At 41.3% G+C, this 22,125-nt stretch overlaps 2 protein-coding genes across 4 annotated transcripts in view; one reads left to right on the forward strand and one right to left on the reverse strand.

The window, feature by feature from the left end:
* Nucleotides 1–1,602, reverse strand: part of c1qtnf1 (C1q and TNF related 1) — an 18,281-nt gene extending 16,679 nt beyond the window's left edge. Inside the window, exon 1 of the mRNA XM_030077123.1 lies at nucleotides 1,408–1,602. The gene's annotated coding sequence lies outside the window, so the exon portion shown is untranslated. The remainder of the gene's footprint in view (nucleotides 1–1,407) is intronic.
* Nucleotides 1,603–8,806: 7,204 nt separating this feature from the next.
* On the forward strand, nucleotides 8,807–22,124 carry csnk1db (casein kinase 1, delta b). Of its 3 annotated transcripts, none has more exons than XM_030077298.1 (10): nucleotides 8,807–9,316; nucleotides 12,576–12,686; nucleotides 13,336–13,484; nucleotides 14,201–14,429; nucleotides 14,573–14,743; nucleotides 14,868–15,016; nucleotides 15,825–15,993; nucleotides 17,839–17,978; nucleotides 18,490–18,560; nucleotides 20,023–22,124. In XM_030077298.1, the coding sequence occupies exons 1-9, from the start codon at nucleotides 9,241–9,243 to the stop codon at nucleotides 18,520–18,522; spliced, it is 1,227 nt and encodes a 408-aa protein (XP_029933158.1). In that variant the 5' UTR covers nucleotides 8,807–9,240; the 3' UTR covers nucleotides 18,523–18,560; nucleotides 20,023–22,124. The 3 variants fall into 3 exon arrangements, with proteins under 3 accessions (XP_029933158.1, XP_029933157.1, XP_029933156.1); XM_030077297.1 differs by having other exon boundaries at nucleotides 18,495–18,560; XM_030077296.1 differs by lacking the exon at nucleotides 18,490–18,560.
* Nucleotide 22,125: the final 1 nt, after the last annotated feature.

Below are 22,125 nucleotides of genomic sequence, written 5' to 3' on the forward strand. Positions count from 1 at the left end.
GAATTCATAAGAAATTGTTAAATTAAATAAGTGGTAAAAAAAAGATTGATCAGCACATCAGCACAGTACGCACCATTAGCATTTCATGATGGTTAGCAAAATGGTTAACTCTCAAAAATGGGGTAGACTTTTTCCTCTTTGGATTAGAACTAGTCAATCAAACCAAAGGCTCAGGATAACTGGGCCTAGCTTGTGTGGTTGGACTGGACCACTTCATGAAAAAAACGTGCAGTGATTGACCAATTTACAAGTATTGCTGTGGTACTTTCAGGGAGAAAATCTGCACTACTTAATTGCAAGATACTGCAGCTGTAACAGGGATTGATTGAAACTGCATTAAAGGAACATTCCAATGATTTAAATTTTTGGCCCATTTACTACAATTTATCCACATTTTACATAGCACAAACAAATTTGCAAATCATGCAGGGTTAAAATTTCACAACATATAATCAAAATCCCTCAATTTTCAATTTTGTTTGAAACACCTGCCTTGTGATGTTCTGGGGTATATTCTTTGGATAAGTTTCTTTTCTTGTAAGTCATAAGCAACAGAACTGACAAGGCAGAATCAGGGAGAATCATTCAGATTCTGCCTGCATGCAGAATCACCAGTTGTCCTTTAATTGTTGAAAAATCAAAATGCCAAATTCCTGGAGGGGCCAATACGGGGTCCTTGACATGACTGAGAACCCTCTGCTACAGGGGATCAGGTGAGGTGAGGTAAGGCTGTGCTCAAAGTCATCCCACAAAGCAAAAACAGTCATTTTCTCTTCAGCCTGTCAGCCGTACAACAGCAGCAAATTACAGCTGGTGACACACGTCTATAACACTGGCTGCCAGGCTGCCTGAAGTGTGTGACTTTCCTGGCAGGATTCTGAAGCGAGCTGAAAATGATTAAGGAACATTGGACAGCTGTTGGAAGCCCACAGCTTGGTTCTGCTTCTGCAATATTAAAGAAAAGACAAAAAAAACCATTTACCACCTCAGCAAAAGCTGTTGATGTGAACAGTCAGGTGCCGCTTGTTCATTTTGCTCATGTTGTCTCTCAAAGCAATCGTCCCCCAAGAGGAGAAGTAGAGGGCACTCAGGGTCCCACATCTGGGAATGGTTTATCCAAGAGCTGCAGAAGCTGTGAGGGTGTGTGTGTGTGTGTGTGTGTGTGCGTGCGTGCATGAGACTAAGTGGAAATTTGTGCATGGAAATCTCAATGTTGGTGCCTGCATGACGCTTGTGAATGCCAGTGCACAGCAGCAGCAGCAGCAGCAGCAGCAGCAAGAAGAAGAATCTGGTACCAACATGACTAGATCCTCTCATTCCACATTTGGTAGTTACAGTCTCTTCACAGTCATACATAAACAAAGCAGCGCTGGACAGGAAGCACTGTGCAAACAGCAGGACACTTACTCTAATCGATCCACTATTTCTTCTTCTCGCAGTGAAGATGTCAGGTTGATTTGGTCACTTTCCGGTGGAGACTTTCCAGTTTTTGGGGCCTTTTTTGGTCTTTGTTGTTGTTTGTCGTCCTGGTCTCCCTCCTTCCTCAGGTCATTCTCCTCCTTCTCCACAATCCCAGAGCACACAGCAGCGTCTGCAGAGGAGTTCTGCTCCTCTAAACAAGTGGAGGAGTGGAGAGGGGGAGGAGGAAAAGAGAAGAGGGAGGACGAAAGAATTAGAGAGAGAGAGGGGAAGAGAAAACCAAGGTTGAATGGTTGTAAGGAGGGAGGAGGAGCCCAGAGCAAAGCCCAGAGGGATGAAAGGGAAAAAATGACAAAAAGACAGAATAGAGGCAGTAGATGAGTGGTGTGTGTGTGAGTGAGAGAGACAGAGACATAGAAAAGAAGCTTTGTCTCGATCAGCATTAATCAGCTGGCTGGGACAAAGTGTCAAAAGAAAGTTTTGCTGGAAGTCACCCGCCCTGCCAGTGTTTGTTTTGACAGTTAACAAGTCCAAATTTCTCCCCGCTGCATGCCCTTGGGTTGCCAAAGCGTTTGATGGAGCACCTCAGTACCAATAATGGGACCTGTTTTTCACCACTGTGACGTTTTAATTGTCAAGTATGGACACCAGCCAAAGAAGTCGGGACGCTTGCAGATGAAATCCTTCACGCTCCAACACGTTGATTAATCACAGCATGTCAAACACTGCTCTGAAAAATAAGGCATATGAAAGTTTGCATTCCAACATGTCATTTTTCTATAGCCATGTCCAGCTATAGACATGTTGATGGAGATATGAAATACGCAAACACAGCAGAGAGTGGACACACAACCCAACCCGAATGAAGTGGTGCATGAGCAATTTTGTTAATGCTCGAGACACAAAAAGGTATCTATGCTCATCCAATATGATTCTATAAAGTGTAATGGCGGCTTTTTGTCTTCACCCTCTGCACCCCAGGAGCCTGCAGGTGGGCTTTTTTTTTGCTTTTTTTTTTTTTTTTTAATTTAACCTTGTGAACAAAATTCACTTATTTTATTTTATTCTTACTTTTTGGGGGTATATTTTTGATAGGTTTCTTTTCTTGTAAATTAATTCTAAATATTATTAATATTGTTATTATTAATATTGTTGTTGTTGCTATTCTTATTGTTGCTGTTATTGTTATTGTAATTATTATTATTCAAGAGAAAAATATCCTAAAAATTGTAACAAAAAATCTTTTTTTTTTTTTTTTTAATGTTTTCACATTTTCTGGTAAGATTTCTGGTAAATCTGTTTTGTGACTGATTGATTGATTGATTGATTGATTGATTGACTGATTGATGGAAATGTAATTTTCAGGTTTTTTTTTTTTTTTTTTTTGCTAATATTTCAGGTTATTTCTTGTGAATTCATCACCTTGTTCCCCATGAATAGATGTTGAATCCTGTCGGTTCTTTGGCTCGCAGTCAAATCTACATTCAGTGACAGGACCTTCAACACTTCCTTGCATCTGATTCTATTCTTCTTTGCTACTGATTACTAATTACATTGGCAAAATTTCTGTTAAAGCAAAGCAATGATGACTGGCAATATTTGATTTAGTCTGTGTGATAAAGTGTTAGATGTAGGTCGCTAAAGTATCAGCTTGGAGGAAACACTGGTCCTGAAATTGCATCTTGTCTGATTTATTATGCCTTCCTAATAGATTTGAAGTAAATTTTGCTCTCCATTATGCTAAGAAAAATTACCAGACCAAATTTTGACCCAATCTGACCCTTTCTGTCCCAAGTGACCCAATTCATCAGTGAAATGTTCCTCATACGAGCCACTGTGTGGATGACATCACAGGCTCTTCTGTACACAGCTCTGGTGATAGCTGTTATTAAGTGAAATGGCCTTTAACAGTTTATATCTTGGATATCCCACCATTACTGCTGGACCTGCCCTGAGAGCCGCCTCCAAAGAAAGCTGTTATTAGTAAAGCTATCCCAGTTATTATTAAAGCTATACCACACAAGGATAAACCTAGCCTGGCACCATGGCACACAGCACTTTATTTATCCTAAATTTCCGGCACTATTTTTTGATGTCTTTGATGTCTCTTGATGTCTTTTCTGATGTCTATGTATAATATAATATAATAATAAATTATAAGTGTGTAAAAAGTGTGTATTAAAGGGGAAAAGCCTTAGTTTTATTGCCATAAATTTGAGGTTTAGGTAATGGTTGTTGTATTTGTTTTATGGGGTTTCAGCCATCAGGTTTGCGTTTGTACACAAGAAACAGCATCTGCCAAAGAGTGAGCTACAGAGAGAGATATTGCCAAGTATCCATCTGCTACAGAGACAAAGAGCATAGCAGGTCACGGCTTCCGTTTGGAGGGATTTCTCAGCCAGAGTAAACAACAGCCAGCGCTCTTACCGACGCAGGAAACAAAGGCCAGGAGGGGATGTTCAACCGCTGCTCTCTGTTTTGGGAAAGCATGTGGATGTTGTCTGTCTTGTCTGACTGACTCTGAAAAGACTGATGGGATTGTTTGGATACCTCCAAAGACTTGACCTTTTCACAGCTGAGGAAAACATGTCAGTCATTTTCACCACTAATAGGATGTCTCAATTAGGACTTTCAGAGATGAAGTAGGGAGCCTTGAAAAAAGGTGATGACACACATCTTGTTTCATGGCACATTCTGTCAACAGCCAAGCCATCCCGTCACAGACTAACACTGGTCCATGCTGACAGTCCATCTCAGCTGAAAGCATTTCAACAGGTCGTTCACTTCATGCACCACCAGCAGCTGAACAGCGTGTTCCCCATGTGTCCACTAGATGTCACCATTGGTTTAAGACCCTCACAGGTTATACAAGGCCAGTGTGTTGATTGAATGAAGGCTAACATCCAGGGTTCAATAGCTCCAGCAGAAATCAGACCCCATCTGGATCAGTGGTTTTCAAAGTGGGGTCCAGGGACCCCCATGGGTCCATGATGGTCTTCCAGGGGGCCCTTGGCAAAATGAGTAATAGTAAAAGCTTTCACAAGCATTTAAGCACAGATATCTGATCCAACATCACTGATCTGACCTTTAAATATCTAATTTTAATAAATAAATTATTACTTCCCAGGTCAATTTATTGTGATATACATATTATGTTTTTTTTTTTCTTTTTCTTTCTTTTTTTTTTTCTAATTTTAGCTCATTTCTTGCTGATTTGCTCATTGCCTTTGTCCTGTATTTTTTGCAAGAAATAAAGTGAATTTACCCAGGTTTCAAAGGGTAACCCACCTTAACCTTAACCATAACCTTGACCTTTTCCTAGCCTTAACTATAACATTGTCCTAAACTTCACTAAGTTCATCGCTGGGTCACGTCAGCGTTGATCAAGTGAACACTGCTCATACTTTGATTTGAACTTCGGTTGGCTGAGGGAAAGTCATGCTGACTGATCCATCCAACACCCTTCCATCTTTGTTACATGGACCTTGTTGTTCCCTTAATATTTTATTTAATTAATATTATAACTATATGGTGTAATAAGCTGCTGTATAAATGACCTTTGGAGTCATTTTCTGCCAGAGCACTGTCTCAAATATTTATATTTCAGGCCTTGGAGGCAAAAATAATCTTAACCCTCAGTGGCTGGAACCAAAGGACCACAGTTTTCAAGTTAGTTAACCTGCAAACTGTTGAAGAGGATCTCAGATTAAAATAAAAATGAAACATGTTAATAGCAAGGATTTTTTTCCCCTCATTAATTCATGACCATGACATTCATGAGCTTGGACGTTTACTAACTAGCCAGCTAACCAGATCACTTACATAGCTATGGGCTTGTATGGCTTAAATGAACTTGGCAGGTCAGTTAGACTAACTTAGTGTGGTTAAATTGTAGATAGATAGATAGATAGATAGATTTTTTTTTTTTACTTAGCAATAAGAATGATAGCCTCTCCTCTCTCATTTCACTGGGCTTCAGCCCTACAGTGGTTCTCTGGCTCTATCCATTGAAATCTGATGCAATCAGTGATATTACATCAGACTGACACTGAAGCAGCAACAATGTGGAGAAATATTGCATATAGCTAAACATTCAGCCTGGTAGAGAAACATTTTTTGGAGCCCAGAGTTTTTGGCCTTTAGTATTAGATTATAGTCCTGTGGTTGCGTCTAATTCTGTAGCTGTAATAGGTCAGATGAGTGAGCTTACAGGGCTCTGCTGTGCTCAGCAGACTCTGGACTGAGCCGCAGCATCTGTGGAGAGCTGCACACAGTGGCCAGCCTGTGCCACACCGCTCCGCTCACAGGCAACAGCTCATAGTGTGTTGAGGATTATATAATTGTTTTTATTTTTTGCATGTTTTAAGCAATACTGATCTTGATGAACAACCATGCCAACAAATTCATTCATTTTATTGAACTAATTTGAGAGAATTAAAAAAAAAAAAAAAATCTAAGTGTATCAGTTTGGTCTTGAAGCCCTTATCTTCTGTACTGTATTCGTCAGCCAGGTATGTGTCAGGATATAGTTTAGATAGAGACCGAGAACAGTAACCCTCTAATGATTGGATTAAGCTTCTTTCCCACTGGCAGCTACTTAGCCAGCTGTGAGTACACGCTGTCCTAAAGCGTGAAGAGGTTTGTATGCACTTGTCTCCAAAATGCAAAGGCACTGAACAGCCAGCTCGCACTGTTCTGCATCCAAGATCAGTGTGTTCCCTCTTAAGTCTTCAACATTATGGAGCACAACAAACCAAAAGACTTACTTTTACTGTCCTTTCTCAGTCTAGCAGAAAAGGATGGGCTTTGTGTATTGTGTATTGTACAAAAACGGCTGTTAATGTGATACATCTGAACTGCTAACAAAATAAAATTACTTACAAAACTAATGCTAGGAACCTTTCCTGTTTTCCAGTGATGATGCATTCACTACATATAAGAAAGATGGTAATTTGGATATTCACAGTTAAAAACGGCGTTTCACTTCAGCTTTCAGGTAGAAAATATTATACACCTCAGCTCACAGGTGGTAGATATCACACACAAAAAAATTACTTCAAGCAAATAAGATCTGGACCTCATTCTCTCATACTTAGCAAATAGAAAATAGCAAAGAAATACACTTAGTCAAGTGAATAATATATTGACATGAATTAAAAAAAAATGTTTGTGGTAAAAGCGTCAAGTAATTTTGTTTAACCTCGAAACCAAAGTCAAAAAGACACTTCAATTAAGGCGTTTTGACGGGTTCACATGAATTTGAACAGCGCCGCTTGGAACCGTTTTCATTATTCCTACCCGCCCTGAAGGCGTCATGCAGACTCCGTGCAGAAGCATTGGCGGACACGTGCAGCGCGGATTACCCAATCTAAACAACAACAGGCTGCCATGTGAGCCGCCCTGTGCGCCGCTGTTTGGCGCATATGCAACCAATCACAAAAATCGCTGTGGCTGGTCCATATGCAGCCAATCAGAAAAAATCTCACGCGCTCGTCAGATTAGTGGGCGTGGCTAGTGGAGTTGTGGGAGACCTAATATGGGTATGAATGGGAACTGCCTCTTCTCTCTCTCTCTCTCTCTCTCTCTCTCTCTCTCTCTCTCTCTCTCTCTCTCTCTCTCTCTCAAGTCTTCTCTTTCTCAGGTTTGTCCTTAAGTGACAAACTGAACATAATAGTGAAACGCTAATACTGCGTCTAACAATATAGTACACTGACCAAGTACTGATATTTTGTCTGTCAACAGTCATTATTCCTCTTTATCCACAGAAGACTGGAATATATTAAATGCAGGGATTTTTCCATAGGAAATAGGGATCTGACACAGCTGCAAAACTCATAACTCATAGCTGAGCTGATGAGGCATAACTCACTCTGGTTTCTATACTGGAGAACGATTAAGCCATGCTCATTTGCAAATCATTTGTTTATGCTAAATATATCCCTTAATATAATGTATACCAGGAAGAAGGTTACAGTGCAGTGTGACCCACTTCCCTTCGTAGACATGCCAGTGTGTGAGAGAGCAAAAAAGTGGGTGAGAAATTACGCTAAATAAATCCATCTCCCATTTTGCATATTCTGATTCACGAGCTATGCAGCCAGAACAAGGACACATTACTGGGGTCCCTTGTTTTGCAGTGTTTTGGGTCCTGTAAACCCAAAAAAAACAGTTTAGCAGATGATACTTCCTGCATATTAGGCCATTTGTGTTCATGGCTTAATCTTGTACCTGGCTGGACATTGAATAATTCATGGATACTTTTCACGCTTTTGACTTGAATCAGCCAGACATCAGTGATGATGCATCACAGAGTTAGAAAAAAAAGCAAGAAAACACACAGAATCAACCATTCAGGGCCCATGCATATTCAGCCATATTGTGCATCACATGATTAGTCATCACTTGTCCTTTTGCCAATATGACAGATGCTGTACAGACCCAATGGCTGACTTCTATCATTTGTAAAATGAATCACCACCACTCTGGTAGACCTTTCAGAAGTAGCCTTTTATGCATGTTTTTATGTTCTACATTACTGAGCTGCCAAAGACTGTGGCAGCTCTAAGCCTTGAGTACCTCTCTTTCTTTCTGGGTGACATCATAAATATGTAATCATGACAGTCAGTAGTGGAATGAGTTCAGCCTTATTTCCATTGATGTGAAATGAACTCTACAAATAATTGAAATGGTAAATATTTTTATTAAAAAAAAAAAAAAAATGTAAATCTTGTAATTTAAGAATAGATTAAACACAATTCTGAAATGGAAATGAGAGCTATATCTAACTATTCAGTCATAATTATTGAGAGCATTTTTAATAAACCACAAAATACCTTTCAATGTGACAGCACAATTTATATTCATTGTTCACCATATCCCTGATACCTGTCATGCTCTCAAGCATGGAAAGGAGTGTATGCCAAACCTCTTATAAAAATCTAGCAATTTAATGTGGCCACACTTTATCAAAGACACTTATTAATAAAACATGACTAATATAAAATCATTTACTAAATCCTAGGATGCAACGGTTAATTCAGCATTATACATATCAGCCGGCAGTTTTTACTAAAATAAAATTGTATCTTCAAGAATATTTAGGCATCAGCATTAGGTAAGGGGTTATACACAGTGACACCCACTTGCATGTTTAATTGTAATGGAAACAAGAGTTAAAAATTAATTAAATATATGCCGAATTTATCAGTGGAGCCCCTAAATTCGCACAGAATTTAGACATGCGCGTTTACCAGCAAGTAAGGAAACAATAAGTTGCTAGATTTTTTTTTTAATGAGATTCTGTTTGTATCTCCACACACAGCAGTAAGCATAGGACTACGTTAACCTCTCCCTTTTTTCTAATCTGCCATCAGTTACTAGGGGAAGTGACGTCACCGGTGTATGACAGCTTTCACAGTGGAGGAGAAATCTCACAGAGTAGTAACCTAACGATTTCGGGGGAGAAGTCTACCAGCAAAATCCGTCTCCATCCTTCTCTTTTTGCGGAATAATGACATCCAAAACGACGAGAACATAAACTACACACTCCGGGCTATCGGATGATATCGATATCGTAGCTCTTCGCGCTTCAGAAAGATAAAAAAGGGATGGTGAAAGTTGGGATTGTTACAGAAGGAACCGAACCTGTTGGGATTCTGGGGGAAGGGGGAGTGTGAATAAAGCGGGTTGCAAACCAGCAGAGGAAGGTGAAATATTTACTGAGGTAACATTAACAAAAAGAGTAACGGACATTTAGGTGAAATATTTAGGACGAGGGTGGTTAATAACGAGCAGGCAGACGCGACATTATTCAAAAGCGAGATGGAGCTGAGAGTGGGAAACCGATACAGACTCGGCAGAAAAATCGGAAGTGGATCTTTTGGGGACATCTATTTGGGTGAGTAAAAAAATGTAATTCCTCACTTCCTAGTTAAGTTGTACTATAGGACATTTATGTACACGTTAGCTGTTTTGTTAAGCTGTTAAACTGCTCGATTCTCGGTGACGTCCGGCTAATGCCATCGTCCGAACGTTAGGTTACTTCCGTTAATTAACGTTAGCTACTTTGCTAATCAGTAACATAACAACCGTTAGCTGTGTGCTAGCTGTGATAATAAAAGTAGTCTAATTCATCTGGGCAGCTGTCGTCCCAGTTCCTCTGATAATCTGACAATCGGCTGTTATGTCAGGCGTATCAGTTGGCAGAAACGGTGTTATCACAAGCTATTCGCTCTCCATGTAAGGAGATGGGGCTTGAAATACCCTGACCGATCTGTAGCATTGCAGGCATAAATGGAAAATGCAGTAAACTGAGCAAGCGTTTTGGACTTTTTTTTTTTTTTTTTTTTCTTTTCCAATCTGTTTTTCCCCAATTATAATGTGGAGAACTACTTCGAGGCTGTTGAAACCTCCAGAACTAGGCTGAGCACAGGCAGACACAGACACGCTAAATTGCAGTTGTTTGCCAGGAGCTAGCCAGGTCCCTGCCATCTGTCAGCTAATTTCAGTGCTGAAGGGCAGTAGATAACATTAGCTAGCCAGCCAGGCAATTCTGTCCTGCCCTCCAGGCTATGGCAGCCACCCATATTTTAGGATGAGACACAGTGAACCAGTTTTCCTACTATAGCTCCCCCCCCCGCAACCCTCACCCCTAGTTTGCCTGAGTTTGCTACCCATTGTTTCTGTCACACATTTGTTGTTCTGGCCTTCATGCATTGGTTGGGTGTCTTTTGAGTGGTTGCTTGTTGTGTTTCTGTACAAACAAAAGCTAGGCTCACTGGTTTTTCCAGTTCATGGAGTCATCACTCAGCTGTCAGGCAAATTTCCTTTTGATACACTGCTGCCAGTGAGGTCCAGCCCAGAGAAACTGTGTCTTTAGCAAGAATCAGCTAAGTTCGGCATTGGGTTTAATCTTGTCAGAGAAGTCAGATAAGGCTCAGACTCCTGGATCCAGTCCTTGACTTTTTGCCTGTTTACAGAGGCTATAATTTGGTGACCGATTGTTTACACGTCAGCTCTTCATTGTTGCTCTGGTGCTCTGTATGGAATTTATTCAGTTACTGTGCTGTAATTGAGCCAAGAACTGCAGGTCTGCCTACCAAGTTTGGTACAGCGCGTGCACATGGCAGTTGCTCGTGTATAAAATTTAGAAAGCACGTATTGTTTTCCTTGGATGACATCAGCTGTGCTGCAAACAATCATGTTGTTGTTGCACTAACAGTTTGTGTGTCATAGAGGATGTGGAAAACTGTAAATGACTGTTGTAGATGTTATTTACCAGGACAGATGATTTACTCCTCATTCACAAACTTCACCATACTGTTGTGGAGAAAATTCCATCAACCGAACTACCAGGAATGGTAAATGGGTGTTTCATTTTGTACAGCTTGTGGGTTTGAAGGTTGTGGGTATTTGAATAGACCAGCTGACAAAACAAGTAGGATAGACCTACATGGGTGAACGCTCAACTGAAAAAGCAGTGTTTGTTGTGTAAAATTTGTACAGTCTAGATCTAATTCTTAAATGCTATTAGACTGATTTTTTTTTTTTTTTTTTTTTTTTTTTTTTTTTTGAAGAAACTTTCATTTTAAATGTGTGAAACTTGTTGAATGTGTTCAGAATTCATCAAAAGTGCAGAATTTGGGGAGACCAGTCTAAAAGATCTGACCATCGTCCAGCCCTGTATGCATGTTTCTGACAGCTCCACAGCAGACATGTGGTTTTGATAAGGCTAGTTACCCCGCCCTGCTCTCTAGGGGTTCGCTTTAGTGTGGAAACACTCCTCACACAGCCTACACATGCTTAGCTTTATAGCGACCCTTTGCTGAGTTACAGCATGTTGCATAACAGGGCCTGAAACATGCCCTAAACATTTAGCAGGCCTGTTCCTAAGCTGTAGCCAGCTGCTTCACTTTTGAATGTTTGGAAAAGTGTAGCCATGGACTAGCATTAACTAGGTCTACAATATATTCAGTAACTTTGAGTGTCAATACTAACTGAATAGTGCCACCACACAAGACAGGTCTGTCTTGGACAAATGCCCATGCCCCATGAACCTAGCATATCAAATAGTGTCATAGAAGGTGTGGCGTGTGTGTGTGTTGGTGTTAGTCATCCTACATGCAAACACACGTGGAGAGAAGGAAGCTCCAATCAGCCATGATTCCACTGAGCCCTGCTGTAGTGTGGACTAATGCGGTTAGTTTTATGTAACCACACACACGCACATATGAATCATCCAGCATGTTGAGTGTTTGCGCACAGAGGTGTTAAGTGCCTTTTCAGGAGATAGACCATCAGAAACTGCCACTGCATGGTGGCTTATCTGCTCTGCATAACGAGCTGTGACGCTGCTTTCCTCTTGTCAAGTATCTTGTATGTATTGGCTGTTGAGCAGGCCTCCTTGGCCTCTTGGGCCCTTTGTGTTCTGCTTGAACACTTACATTTTATTTATTTATTTTATTGTATCACAACAGAAGATGTGGCTGCAGCCACTGACAAATACAGATCAAGCTTTTATCCAAGCCTGACATTTGGCTTTCCTATCTCCCACTGCTTAGATGTGTCCTTTTCAGACTTTGCAGGCTGTATAAGCCCAGTCTAGCTCTAAAGTAATGGGCACAGAGGTGCCCTTTCACTCGGAAGCTTCAAGCTGGGCCTTATGTAATGTCTTGGCCTGTTCCTTGGGTGTGAAACCCGGCTGTATGGTTCTCTTCTGCAGGCCTTTATAGTTGTGGTTGGTAGTCAGGATAGAGTTGGCTTCATACTCTGTTGTTATTGCTGCTGGGCAGGGATGGGCCTGGACTCGTTCAGTCACACTCACTGTTCCCTCTTGCTCAGTTTCAAAAGACTCTAAGACAGTGTTGTCTTCTCTCCAAATTACATGCCTATTACACCAGTCCCAAAAATAAGCCAAATTACACTTTTCATCAGAGCAACGTTAAGCAGTTTAACTGGATGTCCTGGCTCACCAGTTTGAGTCAAAATCTGGTTTAACATTATTACATGATCAAAAATAACGTGCACATCGCGTTTCAAAATTTCTGATTAGATAACACTGTTACTGCACAGTAGTCTCATGTGAGCTTATATCCAGTAGGATGGTAATCATTTGGACGCCCGAAAAATGACCTGACTGATTCTCTCTTCATTCCTAGGTACGGATATTTCAGTTGGTGAGGAGGTTGCAATCAAACTGGAATGTGTCAAGACCAAACACCCGCAGCTCCACATCGAGAGCAAGATCTACAAGATGATGCAAGGAGGAGGTGAGGCCTCAACTCACATGTTGTAAACCGCCATTGTACTGTGGACATACTGCCTTCTGCCCTCCATGTACGCCTTGTTTTCATTTCCCCTCCTCACTGCTTTCTGTTCCTAAGATGTATTTACTCTCCTCTTTAAATGGTATTTCCAGCCTCTGCATTGTTCTTTCTTGCCCCCATCAAATCTGCATCCTTTTTGGCATTCTGTCCTCTCCTCCCTGCCCGTATCCCCTTCTCCATGAAAATGTGATGCCCACATGGTTTGGGCAGCTAGTGATACACATGAATCACCCAGAAGGTTGACTGAGAGAGAATGGGACTAGCTGCAACACTGAATCAACTAACAGCCTGAGAATTACTGTGAGCCTGAGACCACACTCACATGGGAGAACCCTCTCACTCAACTGGAAATCATGTTTTCCTGAAGGGAACGGGTCTGAACAAGCTCCCTTCACACGATTAGAGTGGAAATAGTGGGTGCATTTGCAGTTGGGAGCAGGAGGTGCTATTAATGCAAATGTTTGCTCTTAAAGTTCACCCTTTCAGTTGCATAACCGAATAATGCACTATACTGACTGCTAATTTTGTTGACTGACAGTTAATTCTGCTACTCCATTTGCCTGTTGTGTTTCTTTTCTGCATGTGTTTGTAGTGGGCATACCAACAATAAAGTGGTGTGGAGCGGAGGGCGACTACAACGTGATGGTGATGGAGCTGCTGGGGCCCAGTCTGGAGGATCTGTTCAACTTCTGTTCCCGCAAGTTCAGCCTCAAGACAGTCCTGCTGCTAGCTGACCAGATGGTGAGACTGACTGCTCACACACGCTCTTCGTCCACTGACAGACACTCACACTTTACCTGTGTCCATTCATCCATATGATGTGCATATCACATCAGAAAGCAAGTCACATTACATTTTAGGCCTTTGTTAAAGAGGTTAGATCTCAGTGTCTGTCTAATCAGCACTTCAACAAGACACATGGTGGTTTCAGCAGGCAGTTCTTTTTGCTCCTAATTTTTTTTTTCTTTCTTAATTTCTTATAAGAATACACAATATCACAATATAAATTAAGGCAAAAAGTAATGATGAAAATTATAGCAATAAAGAAATTATGTTCAAAAAGGAGTAGGAAGAATTAATATTGATTTAATCCTCCCCCCTTTTCAAACTACATAATTACCTAAGCAGCCATACGTTGTTTACTGCTGTATGCTTTAACATGTCCATACAGCAAAGCAATAAACAAAAAGGATTTTATCAATATTGAGCAAACAAATGCCTGACATAATAAGTAAACCAGGTCTTACAATGATCAAAACATTGTGCCATTTTCTGCTTTTATGTCAATTTTTGTTGAACTTAATAATTGTCAGATCACTGCACATGAATGAAAGGAGATGAGAAGCCTTTTCCATTATTGAGATTTTCCCACAGACAGTGATTTATATAATGGCATTCATATGAGCTTAACTGAGTGTAATGACCTACTCTCTCCTCGCTGCTTCTCTCCACCACAGATCAGTCGCATTGAGTACATCCACTCCAAGAACTTCATCCACAGAGACGTAAAGCCCGACAACTTCCTGATGGGCTTGGGCAAGAAAGGCAACCTGGTCTACATCATTGATTTTGGTCTGGCCAAGAAATATCGCGATGCCCGCACACACCAGCACATCCCCTACCGCGAGAACAAGAACCTGACTGGCACTGCTCGCTATGCTTCAATCAACACACATCTGGGAATTGGTACATAATGCACCAGGCACCTCCTTGGATATATAAACATATATGCACCGGAGCACACTACTTTATTTTAATTTATAATGAGTGCATCTGTGACCCTTTCCTCCTTTTCCTACACCTCCTTTTATCGCCATCTCCCTCCACAGAACAGTCAAGGCGAGATGACCTGGAGTCCCTGGGCTATGTTCTCATGTACTTCAACCTGGGATCGCTGCCCTGGCAGGGCCTCAAGGCTGCTACCAAGAGGCAGAAGTATGAACGCATTAGTGAGAAGAAAATGTCCACCCCCATTGAAGTGCTCTGCAAGGGATACCCTTGTGAGTTCTGCCTCATTTTAGCCTCTGCCTCGTTTTAAATTACTTCATGTTGTAGTGCCATTATAATGTTGAGAGTGAGTAATCACTTGTCTGTTGAAACATTTTCTGACTCTTTTTTTCACAGCTGAATTTGCCACCTACCTGAATTTCTGTCGCTCACTGCGCTTCGATGACAAGCCAGACTACTCCTATCTAAGGCAGCTGTTCAGGAACCTTTTCCACAGACAGGGCTTCTCTTACGACTACGTCTTTGACTGGAACATGCTGAAGTTTGTGAGTATTGATCACAAAGCTTTTTCCACTGTTCTTGACAGAGATTAAGAATCATCACATTGTATTTTGAGTAGAGTTTCATTCAGAATGAGTTTTTGAAAGTCAAAACGGATTCTTTTGGATCAAAGCTGCTGATACCCAGCATTTTGCACTGCTTTTAAGGTGTAGTTCTAGTTTGGAATTTTTAACATGAGGTTTTATGTAGAAGTGCAAAACTGAACCATTAAAACAAAACAAACTGTTCAGTATGATACACCATACAGTGCAGTGTTACAAACACATCCACTGTATGTATTTGTGTATGTACTGTATGTAAAGTATTTTTAAGTTTGTTTTAAATAATCTAAGTGGACTTATGCTTTGAAAAAATATTTGTTGATTTCATATTGTATCCCAAATCTCTGATTGGGAAAAATGTTTTTTCAAACAAGACAAAATAGAGAACACTGGAAATTGTAGTGTTTTTTTTCTCTCTGATGTACAAAACAAATCTTGACCCAAAAACTGCAATATTACTATTTCATTTGTTGAAGAGTGCCAGTATTAGTGCATATATAAGCCTGTTCGCTTATCACTGTTGGTCATTAACTTATAAAATCTTCTGTCAAAAATTCAGAACTCTGCTGTTACTTCAGGTCTTGCAGATTGTTGAGTGACATCCACTTGAATGATTTCTCTGGCCAGACATTTGCTGATAAATCAAGTGATTTATCCCTAAGTTGCAACTATGTATTTTTCCACTGATGCCAGCATTAGGTTGTTTATTTTCTTGTTTTGTCTCACTGAAACGCCTCCCTCTGTTGCACAGGGAGCCAATCGCGCTGCAGAGGAGGCGGAGAGGGAGCGCCGAGATCGAGAGGACAGGCTGAGACATGGCAGAAATCCCGGTGCCAGAGGAATACCCGCCGCATCGGGACGACCCAGGGGAACCCAGGATGGAGCACCACCCACTCCACTAACACCCACCTCACACACAGGTCGGTTTACAATGGCACAATTCTCTGACTCCTACATCATACACAGTAAATGTGTTTCTGCCATCTTACAAGGGATGATGTACATCATCGCTTGTATTATCTCATCTCTGCCTGTACATCTAGATAACACCCAGATCAGTAACAATGATGAGTCAGCCAAAGCTTCACACAATACTTGTAACAGAGGAGTCACATTCAACCCACAGCCTGACAACACTGAAAACCTCCCTCTGTTGCTAGTGAATCAAGACAAGCACTCAACAGATATGGGTGTTTGAAGGCCCATTATTTTTAGATTGGAATTGCTGATCATTTTTTGCCAGAGTTTATTTGACTTGTTTAATCCCGCAATATCAAGAAAACTCCAAATTTTCATTTTGTGAAACAGCTTTTAGAGCATAGAACACTAAAAGTCTCTGGTGAAAGAAGGACTGGGAGATATGGACAAAATGATATATCATAATCTCTTTGACCAAATACCTCTCAGTATTGTGACAGTATTGGAGGGATGATGACTGGTGCTGTCACATTTACACACAAGAGGTCATCAGTAAGCAGATATGATTATCAAGCAGGTAGAGGTGAATAATAGAACGGTCTAATAATTTTAGAAAATTGTATCTTTTACTGTAATATTGAATTATGTTCTGCCTTTGTCTGGTTTTAAATCACGATAATCACGATAACACATCACAATATCTAGTATCATATCACAGTACAGATATAATATTGATAATATTGCCTACCCCTAACTGAAAGCTAGGATAATAGTAATGAAACTATACATTATTGGTAATCATACCAAACCATGCAAGTAAAATGGGGCAACACAACATCAACCCCATTCCCTGTTACCAATGGGGTCAGACAAGGTGGAATATTGTCACCTGTACTTTTTAACCTGTATATGGATGGTCTGTCTAGCGAGTTAAAAGAGTGTAAAACCGGATGTTTGGTGGGGAATCAGCGTATTAACCATTTAATGTTTGCTGATGACCTAATCATTATGTCACCATATAGTGCTGGTTTACAGCAACTGCTCAGAGTTTGTACACGGTATGGTATGCTGTATGACATCAAATTTAATCCCAAAAAGAGTGTCATTATGATAGCCAGAATTAAGGAGGATTGGAAGCTAAAGTTTCCTGCCTTTTATTTGTCTGAGCAAGAGCTAGAGATTGTAAACAAAGTAAAATACTTGGGACATATAATCAGAAATGATCTTAGTGATGATGATGATATTCAGCGCCAGTGCTACAAATTATATGCCCAGGCCAATATGCTTGCACGTACATTTCATATGTGCAGTGATGAAGTTAAAACAACTCTCTTTAGAGCTTACTGCACTCCACTATACACAGCACACCTATGGTGTAACCACAGTAAAGCCAAGATGAACAAAATTAAGGTAGCATATAATGATGCTCTTAGAATCTTGTTAAAGTACCCAAGGTGGGAAAGTGCTAGCAAGATGTTTGTGAACTGTAATGTTCCCACTTTCCAAGCACTACTCAGGAATTTTATGTATAAATTTAGGTTTCGGCTGATAGAGTCCTGGAACGGGATTATTATGTCTTTAACTGACCGTACCAAAAGTAAGACAATATATTCCTCCAGCCTTTGGAAATATTGGAACCATCATCTGTATGTATTTTAACCATTGAAGGCACATGCCTATCTATGTGTAATCTTTTATGTTTGTCTGTATACTATGTGTGTCTCTTATATCTGGACCTTGAGTCTGTTAATAATAATAAAGATATAGTATACATACTTGGAATGTCATTATTGGCTCAGTATTATTGGTCTAACCCAGTTCTTCTCTTGTCTCACTCTATTTTCTAGCAAACACCTCCCCTCGGCAAGTGTCCGGTATGGAGCGTGAGCGGAAAGTTAGCATGCGGCTACACCGCGGTGCACCTGTTAACGTGTCATCCTCAGATCTAACGGGACGACAGGACACCTCCCGTATGTCCACTTCACAGGTACAAGACCCCCCTGAACCATAAAGACACATCTGCTGACTTGGGACCGGTGTCCCAACCCACAAGCCTACACATAAAGAAATGAACTTTGGATTTATCACAGACTATTCTGGCTCAGCTCAGGCACTTTGCATCACATGTAAGCCTTGTGTAGTAACCCCCTACTGAACAAGTAGGAGTGGTTTAAGCTTCATAGTGATGTATAAGGGGTGGGGGTGGGGGGAGAGTTTATTTTAAACTTACATCTTTGTAAAGCTGTGTATTATTCCAGATGACCATCAAAGATCATTACCTTGAAGGGAGAGAGGCCCATGGAGGCTGGTCTTTTATGCTTGACATAGATTCAGAGCAGCAGAAGAGACTGACCCAGTACTCCACTTTGATAGCACAGGAGCTTCAGGAGCATTTGAGCATTGCTGTGCAGCCAGTTATCTCCAGCTTTGTCATTGGTGCAGGTTTTGGGTTCTGACTTGACATATTCGGCCTTCTCTCTCCCTCCCCCCAACCTCAGAATAGCATTCCCTACGAGCATCACGCCAAGTAGACGCTCGCCACGTCCTTGTGTGACGGCGGCCACACCGGGTGAGTCCCGTCCCTGAAGCACCAGGGACGTGCTGGTCCAAAGTCCAGTGCCACACTGGGCTGCCTCTGAGTCTTAGGTGTTCAGTCCTGGTTCCTGTATGTTTCACAGCCAGTCTGGTGTTCATTTGAGGTGCATCTTGTGAAAATTGGTTATTACTAGTTTGACTCCCTTCAGCCCCACTCCTTGTCTCTTGATGAAAATGCAGCAGAGATAAAGGAGGCGAGGGTAGGAAGGGAACAGACTTGCGATTGGAGTCAGCAGCATTAAACATATTGGTGTTGACACAAGGCTGGAATCGAAACATACGTCTTTCTCCTACTTTGTGGAATCAAGAGTGAACACCACAGGCTTAGTCAGTTATCTACCAAGGAGCCTGACTTCCTGTTTCTGAATGAGACTCTGCTTGGTTGGGCAGCTATTGATGTCATAGGCTTCACAATGCTATCACAGAGATTATATCACTGGTGCATCCTCTAATGCCAAAGTAAAATTAGACACCGTACTTCCTAGCATGTTCATGACATCACTGCTGCCATCATACCTGCTTAGTTTCATTGAGCTGAGTCAAATGCTGTCTACATTTACTCAGCAAGAGGCTTCAGTCCTCTGAGAACTGGAGTGGATAATACATTGCAGTGCATCAAACCCTAAGTTGTAGCTCCCTCATTGCCAACTTCCCAGTGTGGCAGTAATGCCCCCTTAATCAGTTCTGTGCCTGTGGCTTGTTGCTTGCACTGTTGGTTTGATGCCTGTGTAAAGATACATCTGTCAGCATGCAGGACTAGCTCTAAAGCATACAGAAAGCACTCACCCCTCTGCCCCCAGCCTTGCCTGAGTGACTGTATGTGCAGTCAAGTGTTTATATTTCCCCTGCAAATTTCCTCTTACCTGGCTTTTCGCACTCAACAATTGCATGATATTAAGCTACTCATTTTTAGTTCAGTAATCAGCTTTCTTATGGCTGTGGCTGAAAGCATGACACAATACTTTACAGTGAACACTTCATTTTAAAAAAGTTTAACTTAAGAAAAGTCTAAAATCCGTGTTTAGGGCTCCCTGGTAACTTTACTGAGCGTCCTTTTCTGTATAGCGGTGGTCATGTTATTGCACAACCTTAGTTGTGTATTTAATTAGAATGCCTAAACTGTAGATTGGATGAGTTACAACCCCTGTGTTTTCCTTTTTTGGAGTGTTTAGGTGTTCATTTTGTTACACTATTGTGTTGGGGGGCATCCACAATGTAAAAAGTTGTAATGTGAATTTGTATGCCTGAAAAATGCATTTAGATAGTAAACTAAGAAAGAAAGCTATCAGACACATTTGTATATTAAATAGCACTGACAGTGAAGGGAAACTGGCACAGAAAGCTTGAGGCGGCCTCTGTTATTGCAGCAGCACGCAAAGCAGAAGACTGTATTGTGTTTGACCCTTCTGTTTCCTGTCTTGTGTTTTCTCCTGTAGATGGTGTCTGGCGTGACGCCTGCTGGTCTCCACTCTGTAGCTCCTCGATGAGCCCCACAGTGCAACCCGGCGGACCAAGCCCTGCTCACACAGCAGCACTCAGCCTCTTTATGACCACACATATTAATACCACCACCACTACTACTGCTACAGCTACTATTGGATGCCAGCTTTTGACTTGGCACAAACTCCTCTGTCTGACTGACTGGCTTTGGCTCTTCCTCTCAATATTGTTGCCTCACTGAATCTCCTCCACCCCTTTCCTTGTCCTTTCCTGAGTCTCAGTCTCTGTCCTCCCCAGATGTTTTGATAAAGAGTGTTGGACTTCAGGACCATTCTCTCTGTGTCTGCTTTTATCAGGAGATATTTGCACAACCCCATGACCACCTGCCCTATGCCTCTTTCTAACATCAAAGATTCTGAATGGACTGTGGTCTGTCTTCGGCAAACATGGCAATCCGGCAGTGTCCCTTAGGACAGTTACCGACCAACGACACAACTGTTAATGCCATGGCTCTGGCTCCTCTTTCCTCCGCGGAAACACATTTGTTAATGATGCTACATTTATACTCAATGTACGTTACTACATAATCTGAATACTAAAACAACTTTTGTTTTTTCCTTTTCTTTTGCAGTGAGGCTTATCAAGCTGAACCAACAGCTCTTCATTTTATATAAATGGGTAGTTTTGGGGGTGTGATGCTTTACATTTGTATTTGCAGTTCCCGTTCACTCTGACCACCAGCCAGTTTCCCGTTTTTGTTGAACTGATCACCGCCATTGACGGCTCTGTCGAGTAACTCTATAGCCATTTGTATTTAAAAAAAAAAAAAAAAAAGAAAGAAAAAAAGAAAAAAAAAAGGTAAAAAGAACGACTTCTTTGCATGTTTTAGGACTCGGCCTCCTGGCTTGACCAGAGTTGGGTATGGAGGCTCAAGTGCTAGTTGAGCCCATCTTTGACATACCAAATCTCTGCGTTGGTATCTTAGGCCCAGGAGGCTGCGTATTTATCAACGACAGGCTTTTCCAGTCAGTGAGACCTCCTGTCTGCACACCAACAGGCTCTTCTGGCAAAAAAAACCCCTCAAATGAACCCTTGTTCCCTTCCTAGTGTTCTGTACAAAAGAAGAGCACTTCATATAGGGAACCAGGGTCTCATTTGAGACAATTTACCCTGTCCATTCACTGTTGTACAGATCTACATTTTCATTCCCTTGTTATTTGTATTATTTCTAAGCTGTGAAAAACCTGTAATATAGATGTGTAAATGTTTTCTCTTCCCATTTTTGTTTTCTCTTTTTGAACTCTGATTTGGGTTGGGTCTAAATAACAGACCTGTTAGCTTGGTACAGGAACCTAGCTGCTGCACCTAGCTGTATAGGTTGCCATGTATAGTAATTCCCCATGTCGTCATCACTCTACTATCCTCCCCTCACACAGCCACATAGATGAAGTGCAGGATCATTATAAAAAGCAAAAACTTGCTCCCCACTGTGGACGGGCAGCGAGACTTTTAATGCTGACCGAAAGCCAGTTGCTTTCAGCCACCGTTTTAATCTGAGCTGTTGTGCTGAATGTGAAAGACTTTTTGTATGGAAGGTGAACAATGCCTTGCTGTTTCAGTCACTGTTCTCTGTGTGGGAGTTTGAATGGTCCTGCACTGATGTGGCATTCTGTAGAGGCACAGGCACTATATGCATTATTTGTTAATACTCAAATTATCCTTGAAATAAACTCTGACTGAGGGGCTTGCCCTTCACCTTTATCCCTTGACAGGCTTTCTCAGCAGTAATGTTTGGGCAAGGGGTTTTGATATATTACTTGACTCATAATTGTCTGCAGCCAGTCACCTTGGGACTTGTATGGCTGTGCTGAATAACTATGCCATGTCTGTTATCATGAAAGGCCTGTTGTAATTCAGCCTTGCCTGATACTCATTTCTCCGATTGGTTTCATTTTAACCCCTGGCCTGTTTGGCCAGTCACTCAACACCTATGTATTTACCGAAGCAACCAGCTCTGCAACAATTACTTTCTTTCTCATTTGTATTTGCCACTGTATTTGTGTACTTTAAAAACTGTAAATAAAAGAAGTACTTGTAAC

This window comes from Myripristis murdjan, chromosome 19 (genome assembly GCF_902150065.1).
Source record: "Myripristis murdjan chromosome 19, fMyrMur1.1, whole genome shotgun sequence".
Taxonomy (NCBI): Eukaryota; Metazoa; Chordata; class Actinopteri; order Holocentriformes; family Holocentridae; genus Myripristis; species Myripristis murdjan.